Raw genomic sequence first — 22,778 nt, 5'->3', positions numbered from 1 at the left:
AGATTCTTCTTTTAAATATTTTTCAACAATATTTTTTTATTTTTTTGGTAACTGTAATTATATTACTAGATTTTCAAGATGTAGAAATTTGAAGCTTAGGACATGGACATATTCCCAAGTCTCAAAGCCCATCACCCTTGCCTTAACCAGACTCTTATCCTAGAAAACCTACTAAGGATAGAAATTTAAATTCTGCATTGCATTAGCCATTCTAGGAATCATGCTACTTCTTCAATGAATTTCCTGAATGATTTGTTTTGTAATCTCCTCTATGGTCCTCTCCCTTTGCTGGAAAATTCTGTAATTCCTCTCTTGCCAAATGTAGTAAACAGCTACAGCCAATGTCATTCTGTATACTTCATCTTGTATAGTTTTCCTGTTAGCATGCAATGTAGTCCATTCTAGCTCTTCATTCCACCCTGCACTGCATCTGTTGATGGACAACCAATGAAGTAACCTTTGCCATATCACATTTGCCATATTACATGCAAAAAATAGGTGCTGATGTGTTTCTAGTTCTGCTTTACACAGTGAGCAAATTGAGTCATTGTGGATTTCCCATTTGTCTAGCCTGTCTTTTGTGTACAATCTCCTTAGTATAACCAAATACATGATGAAGGTCCATTTAGGACTGCCTTGGTTATTGCAAATCATTCTTCTCCATGGCACCTTGCTTAGTTCACCTCTAAGTTTTTTGTACATATCCTTGATTGCAAAAGTTTCTGCCTCTATCACCTCTGTCACTTGTAATCCAGCTTATGAGATCCAATGTCCTGATTGTAGTATTTTCCTCACAACCCAAGAAGCTTGATTAGCTTGAACTTCCCATGGTCTCCTATCTTTGATGTAGTAAGTATGGACCCATACAATCCATATCTTATCCTTTTTCTTTAGACAAATTCCACAGATACTTGAGTATTGCTGCTTTATTCCACACATACATATCTGTAATATTCAGGCCTCCAACAACTTTTGGACAACAAATTGTATCCCATGCTACAAGAGCTTTCCCTTTAGTTTGTGTATCTCCATTCCATAGGAATCTCTTGCATATAGCTTCTACCTGTTGCAACACTTTCTTTAGGAGTAAAAATATTTGTGCCCAGAATGCTTGAATGGAAGTTAGCACACTTTGCACCAGCTAGAGCCTCCCTGCATAAGATAGAAATTTCACAGTCCATGTGTTGATTCTTCCCAGCATCCTGTCTAGCAGTGGTTGACATTGGCTTATTGACAATTTTTTGGAGCTTAGAGGGACTCCAAGATACCTAAAAGGTAAATTGCCTTTTGTGAAGCTTGTATACTGCAATATCAACTGTTGTTCTTGTTCTAACACTCCACCAAAATACACACAACTTTTGGCCTGATTTGTTATTAAACATGATGCTTGTGAAAACTGCTGAAAGCATTCATACAAGAGGACAGTTGATTGGACATCTCCTCTACTGAATAAAAGAAGATCATCAACAAAACTCAATTGTATGATCTGTTGTTTATGTCATCTTAGATGAAACTTCAACTTGTTGTCCCTCAATGACTTCAGTAGTCTAGTGAAATACTCCATGGCTAGCACAAATAGATACGTGGATAGTGGATCCCCTTGTCTCACTTCTCTTTTTTCTTGGAAAGGCCCACTGGAACTACCATTTATCATTATAGAATAGGAGACTGTCTTAAGTCATCTCATTATCCATGTTATAAATCGTGCAGGTATTTGCAACCCAACTAGGACTTCTTCTAGAAAATGCTATTCCAAAGAGTCATAAGACTTCTGCATATCAATTTTAAACATGCACCTAGGTGAAATTCCTTTCCTTCCATACCCCTTCACTAGTTCATGACTTAGTATCACTTTATTATTCATCATTCTACCTGGTACAAAAGCAGCCTGACTAGAATCCACAAGATAGTTCATTACAACTTGTAACCTCTGTGTAAGCATTTTAGAAATTATCTTGTATAAGATGGTACAACATGAAATAGGTCTATATTCTTTAATGGAGCTAGGTGCTGTACTTTTGGGATCAAAGTTACAGAAGTTCTGTTAACAGGGCCATACATCTCATTGGTTTGAAAGAGTTGTAATACACCATATGTTACCTCATCTCATATTGTTGTCCATGTATGTTTGAAAAAGTGTGCATTGAAACCATCTGCTCCTCCTGGTGCTTTATTATCATAAATTCCTTTGAGTGCTGTTAGGACATCCTCTGTAGTAAAATGTTGTATGAGTGCAAGTTGTTGTGTTCTAGTGAGCACAGGGCCATCTCTCATTGCTGCTGGGTGCATGGTTGGCATGGGTGAAATTGATTTTCCTAACAGCCCTTTGTAAAACCCCACAACTTCTTTTGTAATGTCATCTAGATTCCTGATGATTGTGCCATCTTCTTTGGTGAGCATTATGATTTGATTCTCAGTTTTCCTTCCTTTCATACTTGCAAAGAAATATGCAGTGTTTGAGTCCCCCAATTTGAGCCATTGCATTCGAGACTTTTGTTTATAAATGGACTCTTCAATTAAGCTCCATTTGGTCAATTGTGCCCTCATCTCCTTCTTTTCTTCTATCATGTGTTGTGGAATAGGTGTATTTTGCATTTGATTCTGTTTGGCCATAAGTTTGCTTCGTAACTGTTGGACCTTTCCTGTGACCCCTATATACTCCTTGTTGTTTAAATGTTGCATTTCTCTTCTTACAATCTTCAGATTATTCCACACCCTTTGCATTCCTCCATTTTGTCGTTGCCAGCTTGTCTGTATTGTGGGTTTGAAATCAGGATGTTGTGCTAAGCAGTTATAAAATCTAAATGGCTTCTTCCTTAAGTCTCTTTGTGTTTCTACTTCTATACTCAGAGGGGAGTGGTCTGAGAATAGGGGCTCCATCACCATCCCTTGTAAAGGTGGCATTCTGATTACCCATTCATCATTCACCAGTGCTCTGTCTATCCTACTAAACATATGCCCATTATTCCATGTATATTGCCTCCCTACTGTGTGTAGTTCTGTGATATTACTGTGAATCATGCATTCTCTAAAATCTTTGGTTTCTTCCAGCTGTACTTGACTCCCAATGGGTCTATCCTCTTGTGCAAAAATTGAGTTAAAATATCCCATGATCATCCATGGTTCCCTGATGTGTGTGCTTAGCTGTTTTACCTTTTCCCATAATGAGCTCCTGGTAGCTATGGTGTGCAGACCATACACTGCTGTGAATAGAAACTTAAAACCACTTTGCTGCATATCTACCAGGCCATGTACATATTGAACTGATGATTCCACCCTTGTGAATTTGACCATAGTAGGATTCCATACAACCCAAATTCTGCCTCTAACTTCATTTGTATCATTTCTGCACCACTCCCATCCTGGCATTATTTTATTGATAATACTCCTTGCTTTCTCTTTTCTAACTCTATGTTCTAAAATTGCTATAATATTTACTTTATTCCTCTTAACGAACAACCTCAGTTCCTTATGTTTGACCTCTTGGTTGAACCCTCTAACATTCCAGGTTACTAGCATATTATATTAGGGGGTTTTGGTGGTGCCTCATGAGGAACAACCTCTAGTCTTCCACTATGTTGTCCAGTTGCATAGACAATGTCCTCACTAATTGTATTGCCATCATGTCCAGTATAATCCGTCTGCATTACCCCTTTCTTTGCTGCTCTACGCCTCACAATTTTCCATTCTTCCTGGTCCGGTGTCAATTTTTCAATAGTCTGCTTATCACTGTCCTTAACCAGTTCGCTTCCATTCCTTCCTTGGCCCTTGACCCTGCCCTTTCCTTGGTGGTGGTACTCCTGGTTTAGAGTGAAGGGCATATATACTCTAGTTTTTAGATGACAAGGGCACCAATGTCCCAAAAGTATGACAGAGAGTATTTGCATACCATTTACGATTGTTCAGGGGTATATTTGTCCTTTTTCTCTTTTTGAAAGACACTTTTCTAAAAACCTATTTTATAAAAGCGCTTCTAGAAATAAACAGTTTTTAGCAGCAATACCAAACAGGCTTTGACTGCTAAAAACTACTTATTTCTAGAAGCGCTTTTTTAAAATAGCTTTTTAGAAAAGTGTTTTTAAAAAATAATAATTTATGTTTGGCAAATTAATTTGAAAAGTGCGTTTGATAAGCAATTTATGTTTGCCTATTTTTAAAAAAAAAGTGCTTTTGAGAGTCAAATTACGAAAAAGGGCAAGTATCAAAGTTCTTTTAAGATTATTTAATCTACGAGAAGGATTTTTTTTTATTTGTTACCTTTTTAGGGGAATTGAATTTTTAAAATTTTACAAAAGTATTGTTGAAAAATATTGAGAAGAAGAATTTTTTTGTGTTACCTATTTTATTTTATTTTGGATTCAATCTTTAGCTATTTTTTTTGTCATAATCCTCTATTAATATATATATATAATTAAAATAAAATAATATGTAAATTAAGAAAAAATATTATTTTATTTGTTACTTTTTTTGGGAGGGATGAAATCTGTAATTGTTACTTTTTTCTTTTTTAATCCTACAAAATATTATTATTACATATTTCTAATAATACGTAAAATAATATATAAAATATAAATAATAATATATAGACATAAATAAAATAAAAAGTTTATCATATAAAAATAAAAAAGAAAATTCCTGAATGGAACTTAACAAAACTTATGAAATATGTTAATAAATTAATAAGAGATTTATGGTAAATATGTAAATATGTAAGAGATTTTTAGTCTTCAAAAAAATAATTTTCTGCTTCTGCTTCTACTTTTTTTAAGAAGCAGAAATTTTTAGTTTCTTACCAACAGCAGAAAAACTGCTTCTGCTTCTATTTAAAAGCACTTTTGAGGGTTTGCCAAACACTTGATTTTTCAAAAAAAACACTTTTGGCCTCCCAACAGTAATGCCAAACAGTCTCTTAGTCCCAAAGTCTTGGAGAAAAATATGTATCCTTAATTAGTTGTCATAGATAAATAATCATCGTGTAATTAGCCATCCTACGGCAGGAAGAACCTTTTTAATGCTAGTTTAACCTATTAACTAAGGAATAAGGATAACTATATTATAATGCCTAATAAAGAGCCAAATGTCTTTTTCGCGTATATGATTTTTATTTATAAATTTATTGTGAGTTGTAGTAATTTTTATATAGCTTTTTATAGATTTTATTTTGAAAGTTATGAATCGATATTTGGATTTATTGTTATAATATTTAGAATCAAATGTATTGGTTTTAAGATTGTAGTGTACCTTTTATTTGGCCTAAAGTCATAACTGAGGCCTTCTAATAAATTTATTTGCATTTTGTGATTCTGAAGTCTGAACTAAAACTCATCTTATTGGACATTTATATTATTTTTAAAAAAAATGTTTATTAGACACTTTTTAAAAAACATTGCAAAATACTATATATTTTTGATACACCTTATATCGGCGCGTGAAAGACATTAGTTCTAAACCTTAAAAAACGACCAGATATATTTAAAACAAAAAACAAAAAAAAAATTATGAAAAGGCTAGGGTTTGTGGAGAAGATGACATGGAAAGCAATGACGATAAATTTAGGGTTTCGGTGTAAAAGTACTTTTTCTTTTTATTTCTCATATTTCATATTAATTTTGATAATTATTTTGGGCCAAAATATGATATATCGTCTTTTAATTAGTCATTTTGTCATTCGCAAGTGAATTATACTCAAATTTTTTTTGGTTAGCTATCTAACAAATGTTTAATAGGTGGAGTATTTTTTAAGTAGTGTAAGCATTTAATATAAATAAGTTCAAATTCTAGTGTTAAAGTAAAAAATGGTTAGGGAGTCACTACAACAAAAATAACTTTTAGCGACAATAGATACACATTAATAAAGAGTGCTAAAGTTTTTACCGGCATTAGTTAAGTGTCATTAGATTCAATATTGCTAAAGACTTTAGGGACATATACAAAGAGTGCTAATTGCCACTAAAAGTACATATTTAGCGGCAATTGAGGAGTCCGGGGCCAAAAGGACAATTTTTTTTCTTCAAAAAATAAAAACGGCATATCAATTTCTTATTAAACCAAAAGGGCAAATTCGCTCCTGAGAGAGCGATATCCTTCGCACATAATTAACTCCATCTACTCCGTTAAAAAAATATTGAAATCGCTGGTCCAACATCGATTTTTTAAAATTAAAATCGCTGCTCCAGCAGATTTTGTATCGATTTAAAAAAAATAAAATGAAATCGCTGCTCCCGCAGCAATTTCTTAAAAAATAATAATTTCGTGTGGTTAATTACATTGGTCTACTTTCTAATATTGAAAATTCTTTTTGATAATGCTAAATAATGTTCAACTAAAAATTGGTCTACTTTCTAATTACATTGTCGGTGGTTAATTATACACTAATATTGATTGTTTCGTGTGGCAGTGTGATTTTGTATTTTGCTAAGAATTGATTGGGTGTTTGGGTTTTACTTGTCATTTTTAATATATATATATATTTTTTTTTATTTTTTTTAAATGCAACAGAATCCTACATTAGAAATCTCAAATTTGTCAATTGGTGACACTAGTAAATACTTTCAGAGCCTTACTGTATAGTAACAGAACACCTTTACCAATCAAAAAAAGAAATTGTCAATTGGTGGTTCTTGACTAGGAGCATCCTCTCCAATTAAACAAAGAAAAAACAGACAAATGTGCAATCCAATTGTAAGATGCAAGTTTATTGTGAATTTTACCCACCAGAAATGCCCATATGGCATAGTTCATACAGAAAGGTGGTCTAGGAGTAGTTTCTGCTATAGAATTTTTTCAGGAAATTGGATGCATCCCGATCTTTGCCTGAGACGTCCTGCACAAGACCTTGGTTACCTACAACATATTGCCCAACAATGTGGTGCCTCTGCTTTGACTGGTTCACAATGTTCATCAACTCTTCCATGCCCTTGAACAGCAGCATGTCAATTACCTTAGGGTTAGTAACATTGGCATTCTTGCGAACTTCGGCGGCGGCGGCAGAACGGAGTTGGGATGGTGAAACGACATCGTGCAAGTTGTAGACTTCCATTTACATGAGGGATGGATCTACAGCACATACGGAAGAATTCAAAGGTCCGAGTGCGAGCTTCTTCCAAACTGGTGGAGTTTGGTGTCACCTTAAGACTCTTCAGTATTTGGGACATTCTTGATCTCTTTCTGCCTTCACTGAACTGTCATTTTTAATATTTTAACCAATGTAATTAACCACACAATTTTATTTTTTTTGAGAAATCAATTTTTAAATTTTTTTTTGATAAAATCTCAGCTGTAGCAGCGATTTCAACTTTTGATAAAAAAAAATATTCTTGATAAAACGCTGCGGGAGCATCATTTTAATTTTAAAAAAATAAAATTCGACAAAATCGCTGCTAGGGCAGCGATTTTAATTGAATTTTTTTTAACGGAGTCGACGGAGTTAATTATGCGGGAAGGATATCGCTCCCTCCTCAGCGATTTTTCCCTTTTGGTTTAAAAAATATTTGATATATCGTTTATATTTTCTAAAGGAAAAAAGTTGCCCTTTTGACTCCGGACTCGGTAATTGAGCTATTGTCGTTGATTAATTACCGCTAAAGATCATTTATGATATAGATTTATGATATAGTGAGTGTTTAAGAAAATGATCGACAAATTTTGGAGACACTTGTAACATCATGTTCCCAAAACCCTAATTATATGATTAGTAAGTGTTTAAGAAAATGATCGAACGTCTAAGTAGTGTAAGCATTTAATATAACCTTTTTCACAGAAAATGAAGAAGAGAAAACTATGTATCTCAAAAATAATTTTCAAATATATTAACAACTATGCATTTTAAAATATTAGAAGAATAAACTTTGAATTAAAAAATAAATAAATAAGAATTTAAGGTCACAAATCCATTTTGACTTTAGCACATTGATGTGTTTGAGCCGCCCCATGGACGTATAACGATTTTATGATAAAATTCATCACAAATTTACGCCAAAATAAAATCCCGCACAATTTTGTCACAAATTTGTGACAAAGTTGTAATTCTGTGACAAAACTATGATCGAAATAAAGATTTTGTCACAAATTTTTTAACAAGGTAAATTTTAATTAAATAATTTGATTTTGTGTCGGAATATTTTGTCACACTAATTAGTGACGAATCTTTTCCTTCACAAATTTTGGAAATCACAAATGTCCAACGTTTGTAGATAATGAAACATGTAGTGCGAGTACTTTCTCCGTTTCATAATAGTTGATCAGTTTTTTTTTTCTATGTATATTAAGAAATCATAAAAAAGAAGATAATTTTATTAATACACCCCTTTAAAAACTTTTTGAAAATTTTACAAGCAAATGTGAACACTTTCAAAAAGAATTATTTGTAAGGGTAATATAGAAAAAAAATTAATTAATGCTTTCTCGATTTAGTAAGGTGGACAACTAATATATGAAAATTATTTTTTAAGTAAGATTCAACTAATATGAGATGGAGGCGTAATTAGGAGTATAAAAAAGTGAGAATGGAACCTTTTAAATGAGTTAATATTCCTTGAAAGGTCACTCAATTCTTGGGACATAAAGTCATTGTTGTTCTTTTTTGTATTATTACTTTTTGATTCATATATATGGCACATATTTGACATGTCATATCATATTACATAAGACTCATTTTTAAATAGGGAAAATACATAAAAAAAAAATCCCTGAACTTGGCATGAAAATTTACTTTAGTACTTAAACTACACGGGTATTTAAATACCCCCTAAACATCTTTGAAGTGATTAAAACACCCCCTAAGGGATGATGTGGCAGAAAGAGTGAGTGCACTCAGCTGAAAGTGCGTGAAAATAGAGAAAAAAAAAGCTGAATATTTAAAGCCCTACACATGGCCTTTTTTTTATTGGCCTATATATAACAAATTATTTAAATAGTTTTTTATATATATTAAATCTTTAAAATATGTAAATTTTCTTAATAAGAAGTAAATGAAATTAGTGGGTCCCCTTTTTAATTTCTTTACTATTTTTTTTCTTTTCATTTTGTTGTCTTCCTCAATACACATCTTTCTCTATTGAACCATCTCCTCCTCCATCTTCATCCCCACCTCTATCCACTATTTTCATTTCACTAGTCTTTTACTAATCCATAAAATTCAATACCAATGTCATTTTATTAATGTTGATTTCACTCTATATTATTGGTGTCGATTTGACAAATGTAAACTTTCTTAAATTTTGAGTGACCCATTTTGATTTCTAGATCCATTCAAACACTTCTCATAAAATTTATATTTTTTTGGACTAACTTTCTTATGCAATCTTCATTTCTTATTTGAGTTGTCAAGAAAATATTGGCTTTCAAAAAATTCCATTCTCCAAGTGGATAAATTCGTTGGGAGAGTTCTGTGACATCTTGCAATTTGAAATAACTATGAATAAGCTTGAAATTGGAAATAGTAATTTTTGGAAAGAATTCAAATCTGAAAATTTAGTCAAGTATGAAAAAAAAAAAAGTTTTTGGTCAACTTTGAGTATTCATAACTCCTATCTCAGGATGAGTTAGGTGAATTTCCTGTTATGTTTGGAAATCTCTTGGAATGATCTTTCCAACGCCGCCGAGTTTGCTCGATTCCGAGTTCGTATGAGTGAGTTATGCCCTTTGGAAGTTGGGTTGTTGGCACAGGGCAGTTTAGTCCGAATTTGTAAGGGTATTTTGGTCTTTTTTCTAACCATTTATTTTGGTTATACTAAGGTTTTAGACTGATTTTAAATCAGTTTTTCCTTTTTAAAGTGAGAGTTAGGGCTTTTGAGAGAAGAGAGAAAGAAGAGGAGAAAGAGAAGAAGAAGCAAGGATTCGTCAAGATCGTCGTGGTTTTTGCCGGGGGTGATCCCTATTAAGGTATGTGAGATCATAGTGTTGGGTTGGTTCATTCCCCACACGCCAGACTCGTTTAATTCCGAGAAAAGATTGGTTGTGTTTGTTGAAGTTTGTGGTTGTGTTTGTTGAAGTTGTGGTTGTGTTGTTGAAGTTTCTTGTTGGTTTGGTGCATGTTTCTGGGTGTGATTTCGAGTTGAATCTATTATATGTTAAGGGGTTTTATGATTCTAAGTGTTTTGGGCTGGAACCTTTGAAGTTAAGAAGGTTTAGAGTTGGAAAAACAAAGGAGAAAAGTCGGATTTTCGAGGAAAAAGACTGGGGCATCGCGCCAGCCAGCGCGGCCCAAAAGGGATTTTGAGCTTTCCCCTTTTGGGCGGCGCACCTTGTAGAGCGCCCAGCAGGCCCCTCTGAAGTCTGAAGGCTGGTGCCCCGTGCCTCTCAGAGCACCAAGGACGCCAATCTTCTTCATTCCTTCCCCACTTTTTCATGCATGTTCCTTGGTAATGTACCTATGTTTTATAGTTGTTTTCAACACTCTAAGGTACATTTAAACCTCATGAACTCATCCATAAACATGAGATCATTACCCTTAAATTCATAATCCAATTTGAGGAAGGTTCGGATCAAAGTCAAGTGAAGAGAAGAAGTATGTTTTTTTTAAAACATAAGAGCCAGTACATTTTTGGGAGTAGTATTGAGCACCGAGTTAGGGGAGCGTTCAAAGAACTCAAAGCCCCCATAAAACCATGTAGCCATCACGGGTAGAAGAGGTTCATACTTTTTAGATGAATCCTTTTCAAATTAGACTAGTTGATCCATTAGGCAGTTCAGGTCCTATACCTTTGGCCGGGTATAGGATGCTCTGGCAGCGTGAGGTTGATCGTTGTATCATCACTATAGCTCTTATGTGATGGTTGTCGGTTAGAGAAACTCCACAACAATTATTGTATTTTAAATACATCAGTTCATTTGTATTTCTACATACATCTCAGACTTATTGTATCTTTGTATACACACAGAGTTTATAGTATGTTTCAAACAACTTTTCTTTATATTGCACTTATTTGAAATTGCCTTATAGTGAAATGAGTCAGTCAGGTTGAGTTGATTTGAACTAGGTAAGTTATTCAGTTTCTTCCATATTTCATTCTAGCCTATGTTGCTTAGCATTCCAACTCGCATACTCGTACACTCAATGTACTGATGCCAGTTGGCCTGCATCTTATGATGATGCAGACGCAGGTACCCAGGATCAGCATCCAGTACGCCATTGATCTAGCTGAGCACTCCAGAGTCAGTGGTGAGCCTCCTTGCTTTCCGGAGGACTCTGTTATTTTGTGTTTCTAGTTTTGTTTTTATTAGGATGTTGCGGGGTTTGTCCCAACATCTATCTCAGTGTTATAGAGGCTTCATAGACAGTCAGTCAGTTAGTATTGAGTCTCTCTTCTATGTATATATATAAATATTCTATTTTGAGACACGAGTTGCCTTTTGGCCAGATTTTATCAGTTAGGTTGTTTTATGACCTTTCATTGCATTGAGTTATTCTGTTGAGTTAGGTTTCCACTGAGTTAAGAAAGCCAGGCCAAGGGTTCGCTTGGGGCCAGCAATGGTCTTCGAGTGCCGGCCATGTCCAGGGTGTAGGCTCGGGGCGTGACAAGTTCAAAGAAGATAATGTGAATATTAGTAAATTTTCTTCTTTAAAGTGACTTAAAAATTATTGAATAGTGAAGAAGAAGAAAAGAAAGTATGGAAGGTTGGAATAATGGTGAACAAGAAGGAACAAGAAAGAGAGGTGTGGGGTATGCATTTATAAATTAATCAATTGATATAATTAATTTTCAAAAGTGTTTAAGAAAAAATAGTGAATAAGTAAAAAACAAATAAAAATTAATGACATGGTGCCTATATGGTTATGATGTGGCGCTTACGTGGCTATGATGTGGCGGGTGAGAGTGGTGTTATAGTCTCAGGGTGGAAAAATAATCACTTCAAAGATGTTAAGGGGGGTATTTAAACGCCCGTGTAGTTTAAGTATTAAAGTAAGTTATTCGACCAAGTTCAGGTTTTTTTAAATGTATTTTCCCTTTTAAATAATATAATGCATTTAACTTATGATCCAACTCATCTAACTAGCATATTTTTAATTTCTTTGCAAATGTTGATCTTAATCGCTATTTATCATCTATAAAAATATTTGGTATTATAGGTAGAATGGAGTATGAAAATAAATATAAAACCTTTTCCTTTTTACCTTCCCTATGAGCTCCCACCCCTTTTGCTCCCTTGGTGACTCGAACTCGCAATCTTCGGGTTGGAAGTGAGGGGTGCTTACCATCCGAGCAATTCCCTATCGTCAAATATAAAATCTTTCACTTTCAGCTATCAATGTTTTGTCTTGAATTGAATTTATGGTAGTTTGGGTGAGAACCTCCCATTTGATTTCTCAAATATTGAACTTCTTCATTGTATAATGCCTTAAACATGACATCTTGGCTACTATCCACTACTTGTTCCCACCACGTTCACCGCTTTCAATCCACCTCCAATGACATGCTTAGAAAACAAATTGAGTTGGGTCATCATTTTGGCCGTGTTTTCGTCTCACTTATTGTTCTTCTCAATTTGCTCTTTGCTCAGTTGTAAATTAGACACTTGGTCTTCTCTAGTATGTCATGGTTGGTTGACCTTAGTTATGTTATCTAGCAACAACATTGCTACTTCATATAGTTGTCGCGTTAATCCACCTTGGACAAGTTGATCAGTCATACCTTTATTGACTGAGTCAAGGCTACAATAGAAGTATTGCAGCAACAAATAATTCAGAACACCATGTGTTGGACATTGCAAGAGTAATCTCTGTAACCGCAACCATGTCTCATGTAGAGGTTTACCTCCAATCCTTTTGAAATTTTGGATTTGGTTCCTAGGTTTAACCTTCTTCGAGGGGGGGGGGGGGCAATAATATCTACAAGAAAGCTTCATTTAGCTTTTCCCAAGAAGTAATAGAAACATCTGGCAATTCTACCAACCATCTATTAGCTTTACCCGTCAAAGAAAACGAGAATAACCTCAACCTTATGGACTCTTGTGTGATGTTTTTAAACACAAATGACTCTCAGAGGTCCACAAAGTTCCAAAGGTGTTCCCCAAACATTCCTCTTTATTGGAGCAATTGTAGCATTGTTCCGGTTACATGAAAAATAGTCCTCCCAACTGTGGGAGGTAACCGGATGGCTCTCGTGGTTTGAATGATGTTCACATGAATATCATTCAAATCATTATTGTTGTCGTTTTGCCAGCAGTGACTATCATTTTCACTATCGTGGTCACTCATATTTCAACCTGCAAATTAGCAAACCACAACACCAAGCAATAATAAACCACAATTAAACAGATCTATAAACTAATTTCTCAAATGAAATTCTCAGCGATCATTCCTCGGCAGCGGCACCATTTTTTATAATGCCAAAAATATACTCTCTAAAACCAATCCAAAGATTGAGCGGTTGTTGTCAATAAAAATACCCAACTAAGAGTAAGGGTTGAATCTCACAAAGAGTTATATAGTGCGGAGAATTCTATCAAGAAATTTGGAATGTAAATTAATTCATTTGTAGTAATGAGAACAAGAGGGTGGATGATTCCACCAAATTTATTAAAAGAGTTTGGTTATCAATAGTCACAATTAAACTAAAATTTCATAAATTCCTATAAGTAATAAGTAATCTAGGGGTGTGGGGATTGAAAATTAGTGTCACATATAGGTAATTGTGTTGCTCTATAGTGATGAACATCCACAGATAGGCTCGGTCATCTTTAATGACACTAATCTTCTTTCATCTCATAACATCAATTCATAAAATCTCCTTTCGGTCTCATCTATGTGCAAAACTAAAAAACCCAATACTTTACACTATTCTCTCTTTTGATGCAGAAACAAGGCAAATAGTTCCGACCCCTAATCTATATTTTCAAGAAAATTACAAACATCAAACATAAATTTCAAGTGTCGAACTAATTACCCAATCTGATCAATCTCTTTTGAGCATCAATCGGAGATTGAAAGTAGGAATTAAGTTTGCAATCTTAATCCATAAGTTAACATCATGCTAATTAGCCTAAATACATATATGAACAACAACAAAACATAGTAGAACACAATACTCACTACATTAAATCAATATCCAACCCCATAATTGCACCCCTAGATCTTGGGGTTTTAACCACCCACCACAAAGTGTAAAGAAATTATACCTTACTTGAAAGAAGCCATGGTTATGAAATTAGAAATTACAAGCAATACCCACTTTGAATTTCAACTTCAAATTGTCAATTTCAAAAGTAAAAGTTGAAAACCCCAAAAACTAAAAGTGTTCGTCACAAAGTAAAAGTGTTTCTCTCTCTAAAAGATTCAGAACTCTCTCACTATTTTTTTGGCTCCCTTATTTCTCTCTCATTTGGGTTATTTATTGTTTTCCAAAATTTGGCCCAAAACTCAATGTGTGACTCATTGGGCGACGTTAGTCGGGCACACTGATCACATTAGGCGAATTGTCAACTACTCTTCAGTTCACCTTTCTCTTGATTTAGGCTTCAAGTTTTTGAACCTCAATCGGTGAGCTTGTTCGAGTCTACCTTTCACATTCGACGTATCACCGAGTACCACCTTTTGTTTGCCTTTCAAGCTTTCAATTTTTCTCCAAGTACTGTCACATTCGGCGATGGTCACCTTTTTCACCTTTTGCACTCGGTGAGTCATCGTTCATCTTTTAGTCCGCTGACCTGCCTCAATTAGTTCCTCTTTTAGGAGAGTTTATACCCATTGGGCGATTCACCCTTCATGTTAGGCGATCACCAACATGGAGTTTACACTTCTTTTCATGTTTTGACATTTCTTTCGCACATTCATCCTTGCCTTTTTCCTTAGCCTTCATAGCTGCAAATCATCAAAATATCATTAGAATAGGATAAAATTAGGCATTAAGGACACAAATTATTGAGCTAACTAGGCCACAAATGAGTGTAAATCTACCACTCATCAGCATTTCCAACGTGTTTTTGATAGCGTGGCATCTTTCAAAGGCCCTTCAAAAGGGAAAATCTTTGGAGTAGATGTTCAGGTGCCTCAACCTCAAGGTAGGTTACTATATCACTTCTTTTGTACTTGGCTTGGTTAGTATATGTATGTGTTGTGTAGTTTTAATTGTTAGGTAGTATTTTTGGACAAGTTAAAGGATTACATGATTTCCTTAAGCAATATATGGTTATTTTGGATTGATTATATTAGCTTTTAGGTGGGAAACCTTAGTCTAGGTTGATCCTTGATCTTGGTGTCATTTAGTATCTTAGAAATGATTTTTATGTCACATAAAACTTAGGTTGTCGTATGGTGCTTTGCATTGGAATGATTGTGTGATTTTGTTATGCTTTGAGCCTTTAAATTCTTTAAAGTTATTGATTGTTGGGCCTGAGGCAATGATCTTGGACTGCCTGCAGTTCCAGGTTAGTATGTTTATGTTGTGTCGGTGTTACCTGAATGTTTGATTGATGAGTTGATGTTGTTTGGGTCGTGTATGCTTTGGCATGATTTCATACTGGTTCTAGCATTTGACTTGCTATTCTTGAAACAAACCTTGGTAAGTTTATATAGAAGAATGGGAAAGGGTTTTCAATAAATGTTTCCCGCTTTTTAAGCCTAAATGTGTGAATCCTACTTTAAATTAAGTAAAATGGGTTTTTATGAAAATGTCACTCCCCGAGCCTACACCCTGGACGTGACTGATATTCGAGAACCATTGCTGACCCCAAGCGAACCCTTAGCCTAGCTTACTTACTCAGCGGAAGACTTAAACATAAGAGATATAGCTCATGCAATAACTTAAAAGATAATAACTTAGCAAAAAATGGCAACTCAGATCTGAATCGTACACAACTAAAATGAATAAGACTAAAGAACTAATATTATTTGTCTATGAAACCTCTAGAACAAAGAGGGATGTCGGGACAGGACCCCCGATCATCCTAACAACTGAAAACTAGAAAGAAAATGATAAAAGAGTCCTCTGGAATGTAAGGAGGCTCACCAACTGACTCTGAGTGCTGAACGTTATCAATGAGGAACTGGATGCTGATCCTGGTTACTTGTGTCTGCATCATAAGACGATGCAGGCCAACTGGCATCATTACATTGAATGCATGAGTATGCGAGTTGGAATGCTAAACACAACTTAAGCTTGAAAGGAATATGAAAGAAAAACTTACCTTGATTCTTCTCAACTCATGAATACTTAACTCAAAATAAAGCAATGAAACACATCCAATTTATGAAAAACTTTGTAAAATAGTAAAAGCAACTTAGTTCGTTAAAGAAAATGCAATAACAAACTCAACTTTACTCATATAATAAAGTAATATAGTTTCTGTGGGAGTTTCTCTAACCGACAACCACCACTATGAGCCTAAGTGGTGATACAACATCTTGCCCACGCTGCCAGAACTATCCTATACTTTGCCATCATTTAGAACACTTAACTTAGTGGATCCACTAGCTTATGCTAAAAGCATCTTAAGGAGTCATCTATAAAGTATGTTCCTTTACTACCCATGATGGATACATGGTTTATGGAGACGTGAGTTATCTGAACTCAAGCTCGACCCCATATAGGAGCTCAATACTACTCCCAAATTATACTTTAGCTCATATATTTGTAAAAACAAAACTCTTTCTTTAGTTTGAGATAATTACTCAAAAACTTAGGTGAAAAGCTCTCTTGGAAATCTCAGTTTCCTTTGTTGCTCAAATGTGAAAACATTTTAACTCTTCGGAATACTTAGTTCTCGTATAATCTTCGAAGAATGAACTTTATTCTTGCTCCGTACTGAAACCTAGCTCAAAGGTTCTTTTGGAAATCTCAGTTTCCTTTCTTGTTTAAATTTGAAAACATTTACTCTTTGGGAATACATAGTCCCGATATACTCTTTTGAAGAAATACACTTCAAACTTTAGTCTTTGCGTAGCTTTAAACTTGCGTGTTAAAACAAAGTTAAAACGTTTGTGAAAGACTTTTGAAAACTATATAAACTTCTCTTGACTTGCTTCTTAACTTCTAGACTTGACTCTTAACTTTCCTTGGAGTGAAGTATGCATTCAAGGTTCATGATCTCATGTTTATGGATGATTTCATGATGTTTAGATGTACCTCAGAGTGCTGGAATCAACTAGAAAACATAAGTACATTGCTAAGGAACAAGTACGAAAAGAGGGGGAACTAATGGGGAGAACTGGTGTCCTTGGCCCTCTGAGAGGCGCGGGGGGCCAACCCTCAATATTCTAAGAAAAAGTTGGGGCGCTCTAGCTGGCGTGTCACCCCAGAGTCCCACATTCAGTGACTGTTTTGGGGCGCGGCGCCCCAGCCCCTTCCCTAGAAAATCTCAATTTTCTTCTTCGTTTTTCAACTCTAAACCCTCCCAATCAACTTAGTTCTTTCCCAAACACTTAGAATCGATTATATCCTCAATATATACCAGATTCAACTCAAAATTACACACGAAAACATGATTCAAACATCAAGCAAACCTCAACAACACAACCCACAAGAATTCAAACGAATTTCATCAAGAACTCAAAGGATTTACTTTCAAATCAATATAACCTTGCTGAATTGAATCATGTTTGGCGCGTGGGTGAACTAAAACAATGCTATGTGATCTCACATAACTTGTAGGGATCACCCCCGACGAATTCCACACGTTAAACTCGATGATCTTGATGAATCTTGCTTCCTCTTCTCCAAGCCCTAGCATGAATTCAACTTTTCTAAACTGACTAAAATCTGATTTTTACCCCAATTAAACTCCTAAAACGAATTAAAACAATTGGCAAGGAAAATACTAAAATACTCTTCCAAAATCCAGACTAGACTTTCCTTAATCCAACAGCCCACCTTCCAAAGGGCATAACTTAGTCATATGAACTCGGAATCGCGCAAACTCGACGGCGTTGGAAAGATCATTCCAAGAGATTTCCTACCATATCTGGAAGTACACCTAAATCATCCTAAGATAGGAGTTATGGCCAGTTGAAGTTGACTAAAACTTAACTTTTCCTAACTTAAACAATTTCCAGATTTTCATTGTTTCCAAAAATCACTATTTCCAATTCTTAACCCCTTCCTAGTTATTTCAACTTGCGAGATGTTACAATATCTCCCCTTTGGGAACATTCATCCTCGAATGAGATTACTCTTACTAGGCTAAGGGTGTAACATGCAACCATTCATTTCAAACACCCAACAAACCATTGCAAGGTCAACATGCCAACTTATAAATAAATACCAATAAAAAGGAGTTGTACCTCAATGCAGAACTTCTCCGGATTCGAAGAGATGTGGATATCTCTTCTTCATATCCTCCTCAGCTTCCCAAGTATCTTCCTCAACAAATTGGTTCCTCCAAAGGACTTTGACTGATGCTACCTCTTTTATTCTCAACTTTCAAACTTGGCGATCTAAAATTTGAACCAGAATCTCTTCGTAAGATAAGTTATCATTGATCCCAATATCTTCAGTTGGTATGATCAATGAAGGATCGCCCATGCACTTCTTCAACATTGAGAAGTCAAACATCGGATGAACCGCGTCTAACTCTCGTGGTAGGTCCAACTCATAAGCAATATTGTCAATCCTCTTGGATATTCGATAGGGTCTAATATACCGGTGACTAAGTTTTCCCATCTTACCAAACCTCATAACACCCTTCATGGGTGAAACTTTAAGATATACCCAATCATCTACTTCAAACTCTAACTCTCTTCTCCTAACATCAGTGTAGGATTTCTGACGACTCTGTGCCATTTTCAACCTCTCTTGGATCACTTTCACCTTCTCCATAACTTGACGAACTAAGTTTGGTTCTATTAACCCAGCTTCACCAACTTCAAACCATCCCATATGAGGTTTGCATCTTCTCCCATAAAGAGTTTCCTAAGAAGCCATCTGGATGCTAGAATGGTAACTATTATTGTAAGCGAACTCAATGAGAGGTAGGTGATCATCCCAATTATCCTTTAAATCAATCACATAATCTACCTTGATACTTCAAAACACCATCTCCCCCTTGTTCAAAAGCCATCAGTTTTTGCTTATAAACACTTGCCTTTAATTCAAGCAATAACTGATTTTGGTCTTGCTTCTCTTTTACTTCTGACACTAATGATGATTCAGCCCCATTCAACACCACTCATCCTCCTTCTGTGGAATCCATTAGTCGGACTCCTAAGCGTGGAAGTCTATGCACATCTTTCGCCAACTCTTTATTTTCTTCCTCAACATGGACAGTACTACCCATAGATAACCTGCTCAAGGAATCAACAACAACATTAGCCTTACCTGGGTGGTAAAAAATACTCATGTCATGATCCTTGAGTAATTCTAACCACCTCATTTGTCTGAGGTTAAGCTCTTTCTGAGTGAACACATATTGAAGACTTGTGATAAGTGAATACATCAACATGAACACCATACAAATAATGACGCTATATATTTAAAGTAAATACTACAACAACCAATTCTAAGTCATGGGTTGGGTAGTTCTTCTCATGAACTTTCAACTGTCTGGAGGCATAAGCTATGACTTTACCATTATGCATTAACACACAACCCAAACCAACTCTATATGCATCACAATACACAACAAAGCCTTGCGTACCTTCTGGTAAGGTTAATACTGGGCAGTAGTCAACCTCCTTTTCAATTCCTGAAAGTTTTTCTCACAAGCTTCAGACCATTGAAACTTCACTATTTTCTGAGTCAACTTGGTCAAATGACACGAAATAGACGAGAACCCTTCGACGAACCTTCTATAATAGCCAGCCAAACCCAAGAAACTCCTAATATCAGTTGGAGATGTGGGTCTAGACCAATTCTGTACTGCCTCAATTTTTTGAGTATCAACTTTAATTCCCTCTCTAGACACAATGTGACCTAAGAATGCCACAGATTCAAGACAGAACTCATATTTAGAGAACTTAGCATATAACTCTTTATCTTTCAAAGTCTGAAGAACTATTCTGAGGTAACTAGCATGATCTTCTTCATTCCTTGAATAGATTAGTATGTCATCAATGAATACGATAACAAACATATCTAAATAAGGTTTGAATACTCTATTCATAAGGTCCATGAATGTTGCAGGTGCATTAGTTAAACCGAACGACATAACCAAAAACTCATAATGGCCATAACGGGTCCTGAATGCTGTCTTGGGAATATCACACTCCCTTACTTTCAACTGATGGTAGCCAGATCTGAGGTCAATCTTCGAATAACAAGCACACTGAAGTTGGTTGAAAAGATCATCAATTCTCGGAAGAGGATACTTGTTATTTATGGTAACCTTATTCAATTGGCGGTAATCTATACACATCCTAAGGGAACCATTTTTCTTTCTCACAAATAAGACCGGAGCGCCCCAATGTGAGACACTTAGTCGATTCAACCCTTTCTCTAAAAGGTCTGTCAACTGCTCTTTTAACTCTTTCAACTTTGCTGGTGTCATCCTATATGGAGGAATAGAGATAGGACGGGTATCTGGAAGAACATCTATACCGCAGTCTATCTCTCTCAAGAGGGACTCCGGGTAGATCATCTGGAAAGACTTCTGGAAACTCATTTACTATAGGAACTGACTGGATAGGAGGTATCTCAACACTAGAGTCATTAACTTAGACTAAGTGATAGACAAACCCCTTAGAAACTAACTTCCTTGCCTTAAGGTTCGAAATAAAATGACCCTTAGGCGCTGCTGAACTACTTTTCCACTCTAAGACTGGCTAATTTGGAAACTGGAACTTGACAACTCGAGTTCTACAATCAATTGAGGCATAACAGGCATAAAGCCAGTCCATACCAAGAATGACATCAAAATCTACCATGTCTAACTCAATTAAATCAGCCATGGTACTCTTGTGATTGACGGAAATGGGACAATCACGATAGACTCTTTCTTCTAGAATAGACTCACCAACATGTGTAGAAACACTGAAGGGCTCAAGAAGTTGCTTAGGAAAAACATCAAAATTGAAGACTTGGATCCTACCAGTGACAACATCTGGCGAATCCTCTTGCTCTCGGCGACTAGTGATAGCATAAAAACGGTTTCCTTCTCCGCTTGCCCTTGAATTAGCTCATCTAGATACAACTCTATCTGGTGGAGCAACTGAAGAAAACTGGACTCTATTGCCCCCATTACCATTACTCTGCCTGTTCTTAGGACACTCCCTCATAAAATAACCGTTCTGGCCACATTTGAAGCAACCAGTGGAGCCATCACGACACCCCTTAAGTGGTTTCTACCACACTTAGCACATGCAGGAGTCTTAGTACCCTCTTGTGACTTACTACTTTGCGGATGCGCAGGTCTAGCTCTGAAGATCTGAAATTGTACACACTTTTTGTTCTTTGGTGCAGGAGCACTAGAAGATGATGGATTAGGTCCCTTCTGCTTATGTTGGAAAGAAGATCGGTTTGCATTACTCTTTTGCTGCCCGGACTCATTCCCTGATGTCTTAGCCCTCTTATTCTTAAACTCTTCGCTATCCCTTAGCTTGTCCTTCTCAACTTGTTGCACATGGATCATCAACCTTGCTATGTCCATGTTACCTATTAGCATGGATGTCTTACTTTCCTTACTTGATAGATGAGACAACTTAGCAACAAACAAATTCATCATATTCCTCATACCCGCAACCGTCTCCGGAGCATAATGGGAAAGTTGGGTAAACTTCAGACTGTACTCATGAACAATCATAGATTCCTGCTTAAGAGTGAGGAATTCTCTTACCTTCGCTTCTCTTAGCTCACAGGGAAAGAAACGTCCCATAAAGGCATTTTCAAACATAGCCCAACTCACAATCAGTTACGTGTAAGCACTAGTTAGAAAAAAACTTTTTAGAGATAAAACTCTAACGCATGAAATGAGATTTAAAGAAGTGAGATATTTCCTAAATGTTGTAGCCACCTAATTATAGATGTGGCGTGCTTCACACCATAACTATGACTCTACAGACACGACTTCATAGACTCCCTAGGACTCTTGAACTCTGTGCTCTGATACAAAGTTTGTCACTCCCTGAGCCTACACCCTGGACGTGGCTGGCACTCGAGAACCATTGCTGGCCCCAAGCGAACCCTTGGCCTAGCTTACTTACTCAGAGGAAGACTTAAACATAAGAGATATAGTTCATGCAATAACTTAAAAGATAATAACTTAGCCAAATATGGAAACTCAGATCTTAAACGTATAAAATTGAAATAAATAAGACTAAAGAACTAATACTATCTATTTATGAAGCCTCTAGAACAAAGAGGGAGGTCGGGACAGGACCCCCGATCATCCAAACAACTGAAAACTAGAAAGCATATGATAAAAGAGTTCTCCGGCATGCAAGGAGGCTCACTAACTGACTCTGAGTGATGAACCTGATCAACGAGGTGCTGGATGCTGATCCTGGTTACCTTTGTCTGCATCATAAGACGATGCAGGCCAACTGGCATCAGTACATTGAATGTACGAGTATGCGAGTTGGAATGCTAAACACAACTTAAGCTTGAAAGGAATCTGAAAGAATACTTACCTTAGCTCTTCTCAACTCATGAATACTTAACTCAAAATAAAACAATGAAACACATCCATTATAAAGAAAATGTAATAATAAACTCAATTTTACTCATATAATAAAGTAATATAGTTTCTGTGGGAGTTTCTCTGATCAACAACCACCACTATGAGCCTAAGTGGTGATACAACGTCTTGCCCACACTGTCAAAACTGTCCTATACTTTGTCGTCATATAGAACGCTTAACTTAGTGGACCCACTAGCTTATGCTAAAAGCATCTTAAGGAGTCGTCTAAAAAG

At 35.9% G+C, this 22,778-nt stretch overlaps 2 protein-coding genes and 1 pseudogene across 2 annotated transcripts; all 3 read right to left on the bottom strand.

Annotated features, from left to right (window-relative positions):
- Positions 1 to 231: 231 nt before the first annotated feature.
- Positions 232 to 1,223, bottom strand: LOC107062510 (uncharacterized). The gene is made up of 2 exons (XM_015313186.1): positions 1,064 to 1,223; positions 232 to 737 (listed from the first exon to the last, which is right to left on the bottom strand). The coding sequence occupies exons 1-2, from the start codon at positions 1,221 to 1,223 to the stop codon at positions 232 to 234; spliced, it is 666 nt and encodes a 221-aa protein (XP_015168672.1).
- An 883-nt stretch (positions 1,224 to 2,106) lies between these two features.
- Positions 2,107 to 3,369, bottom strand: LOC107062509 (uncharacterized). Its single transcript, XM_015313185.1, has one exon. The coding sequence runs from the start codon at positions 3,367 to 3,369 to the stop codon at positions 2,107 to 2,109; it is 1,263 nt and encodes a 420-aa protein (XP_015168671.1).
- A 3,134-nt stretch (positions 3,370 to 6,503) lies between these two features.
- On the bottom strand, positions 6,504 to 7,177 carry LOC102589053 (NADH dehydrogenase [ubiquinone] 1 alpha subcomplex subunit 6-like; annotated as a pseudogene).
- Between the last annotated feature and the right edge of the window lie 15,601 nt (positions 7,178 to 22,778).

Source organism: Solanum tuberosum, unplaced genomic scaffold, assembly GCF_000226075.1.
Source record: "Solanum tuberosum cultivar DM 1-3 516 R44 unplaced genomic scaffold, SolTub_3.0 scf00236, whole genome shotgun sequence".
Taxonomy (NCBI): Eukaryota; Viridiplantae; Streptophyta; class Magnoliopsida; order Solanales; family Solanaceae; genus Solanum; species Solanum tuberosum.
This window is presented reverse-complemented; position numbering and strand designations above follow the sequence as displayed.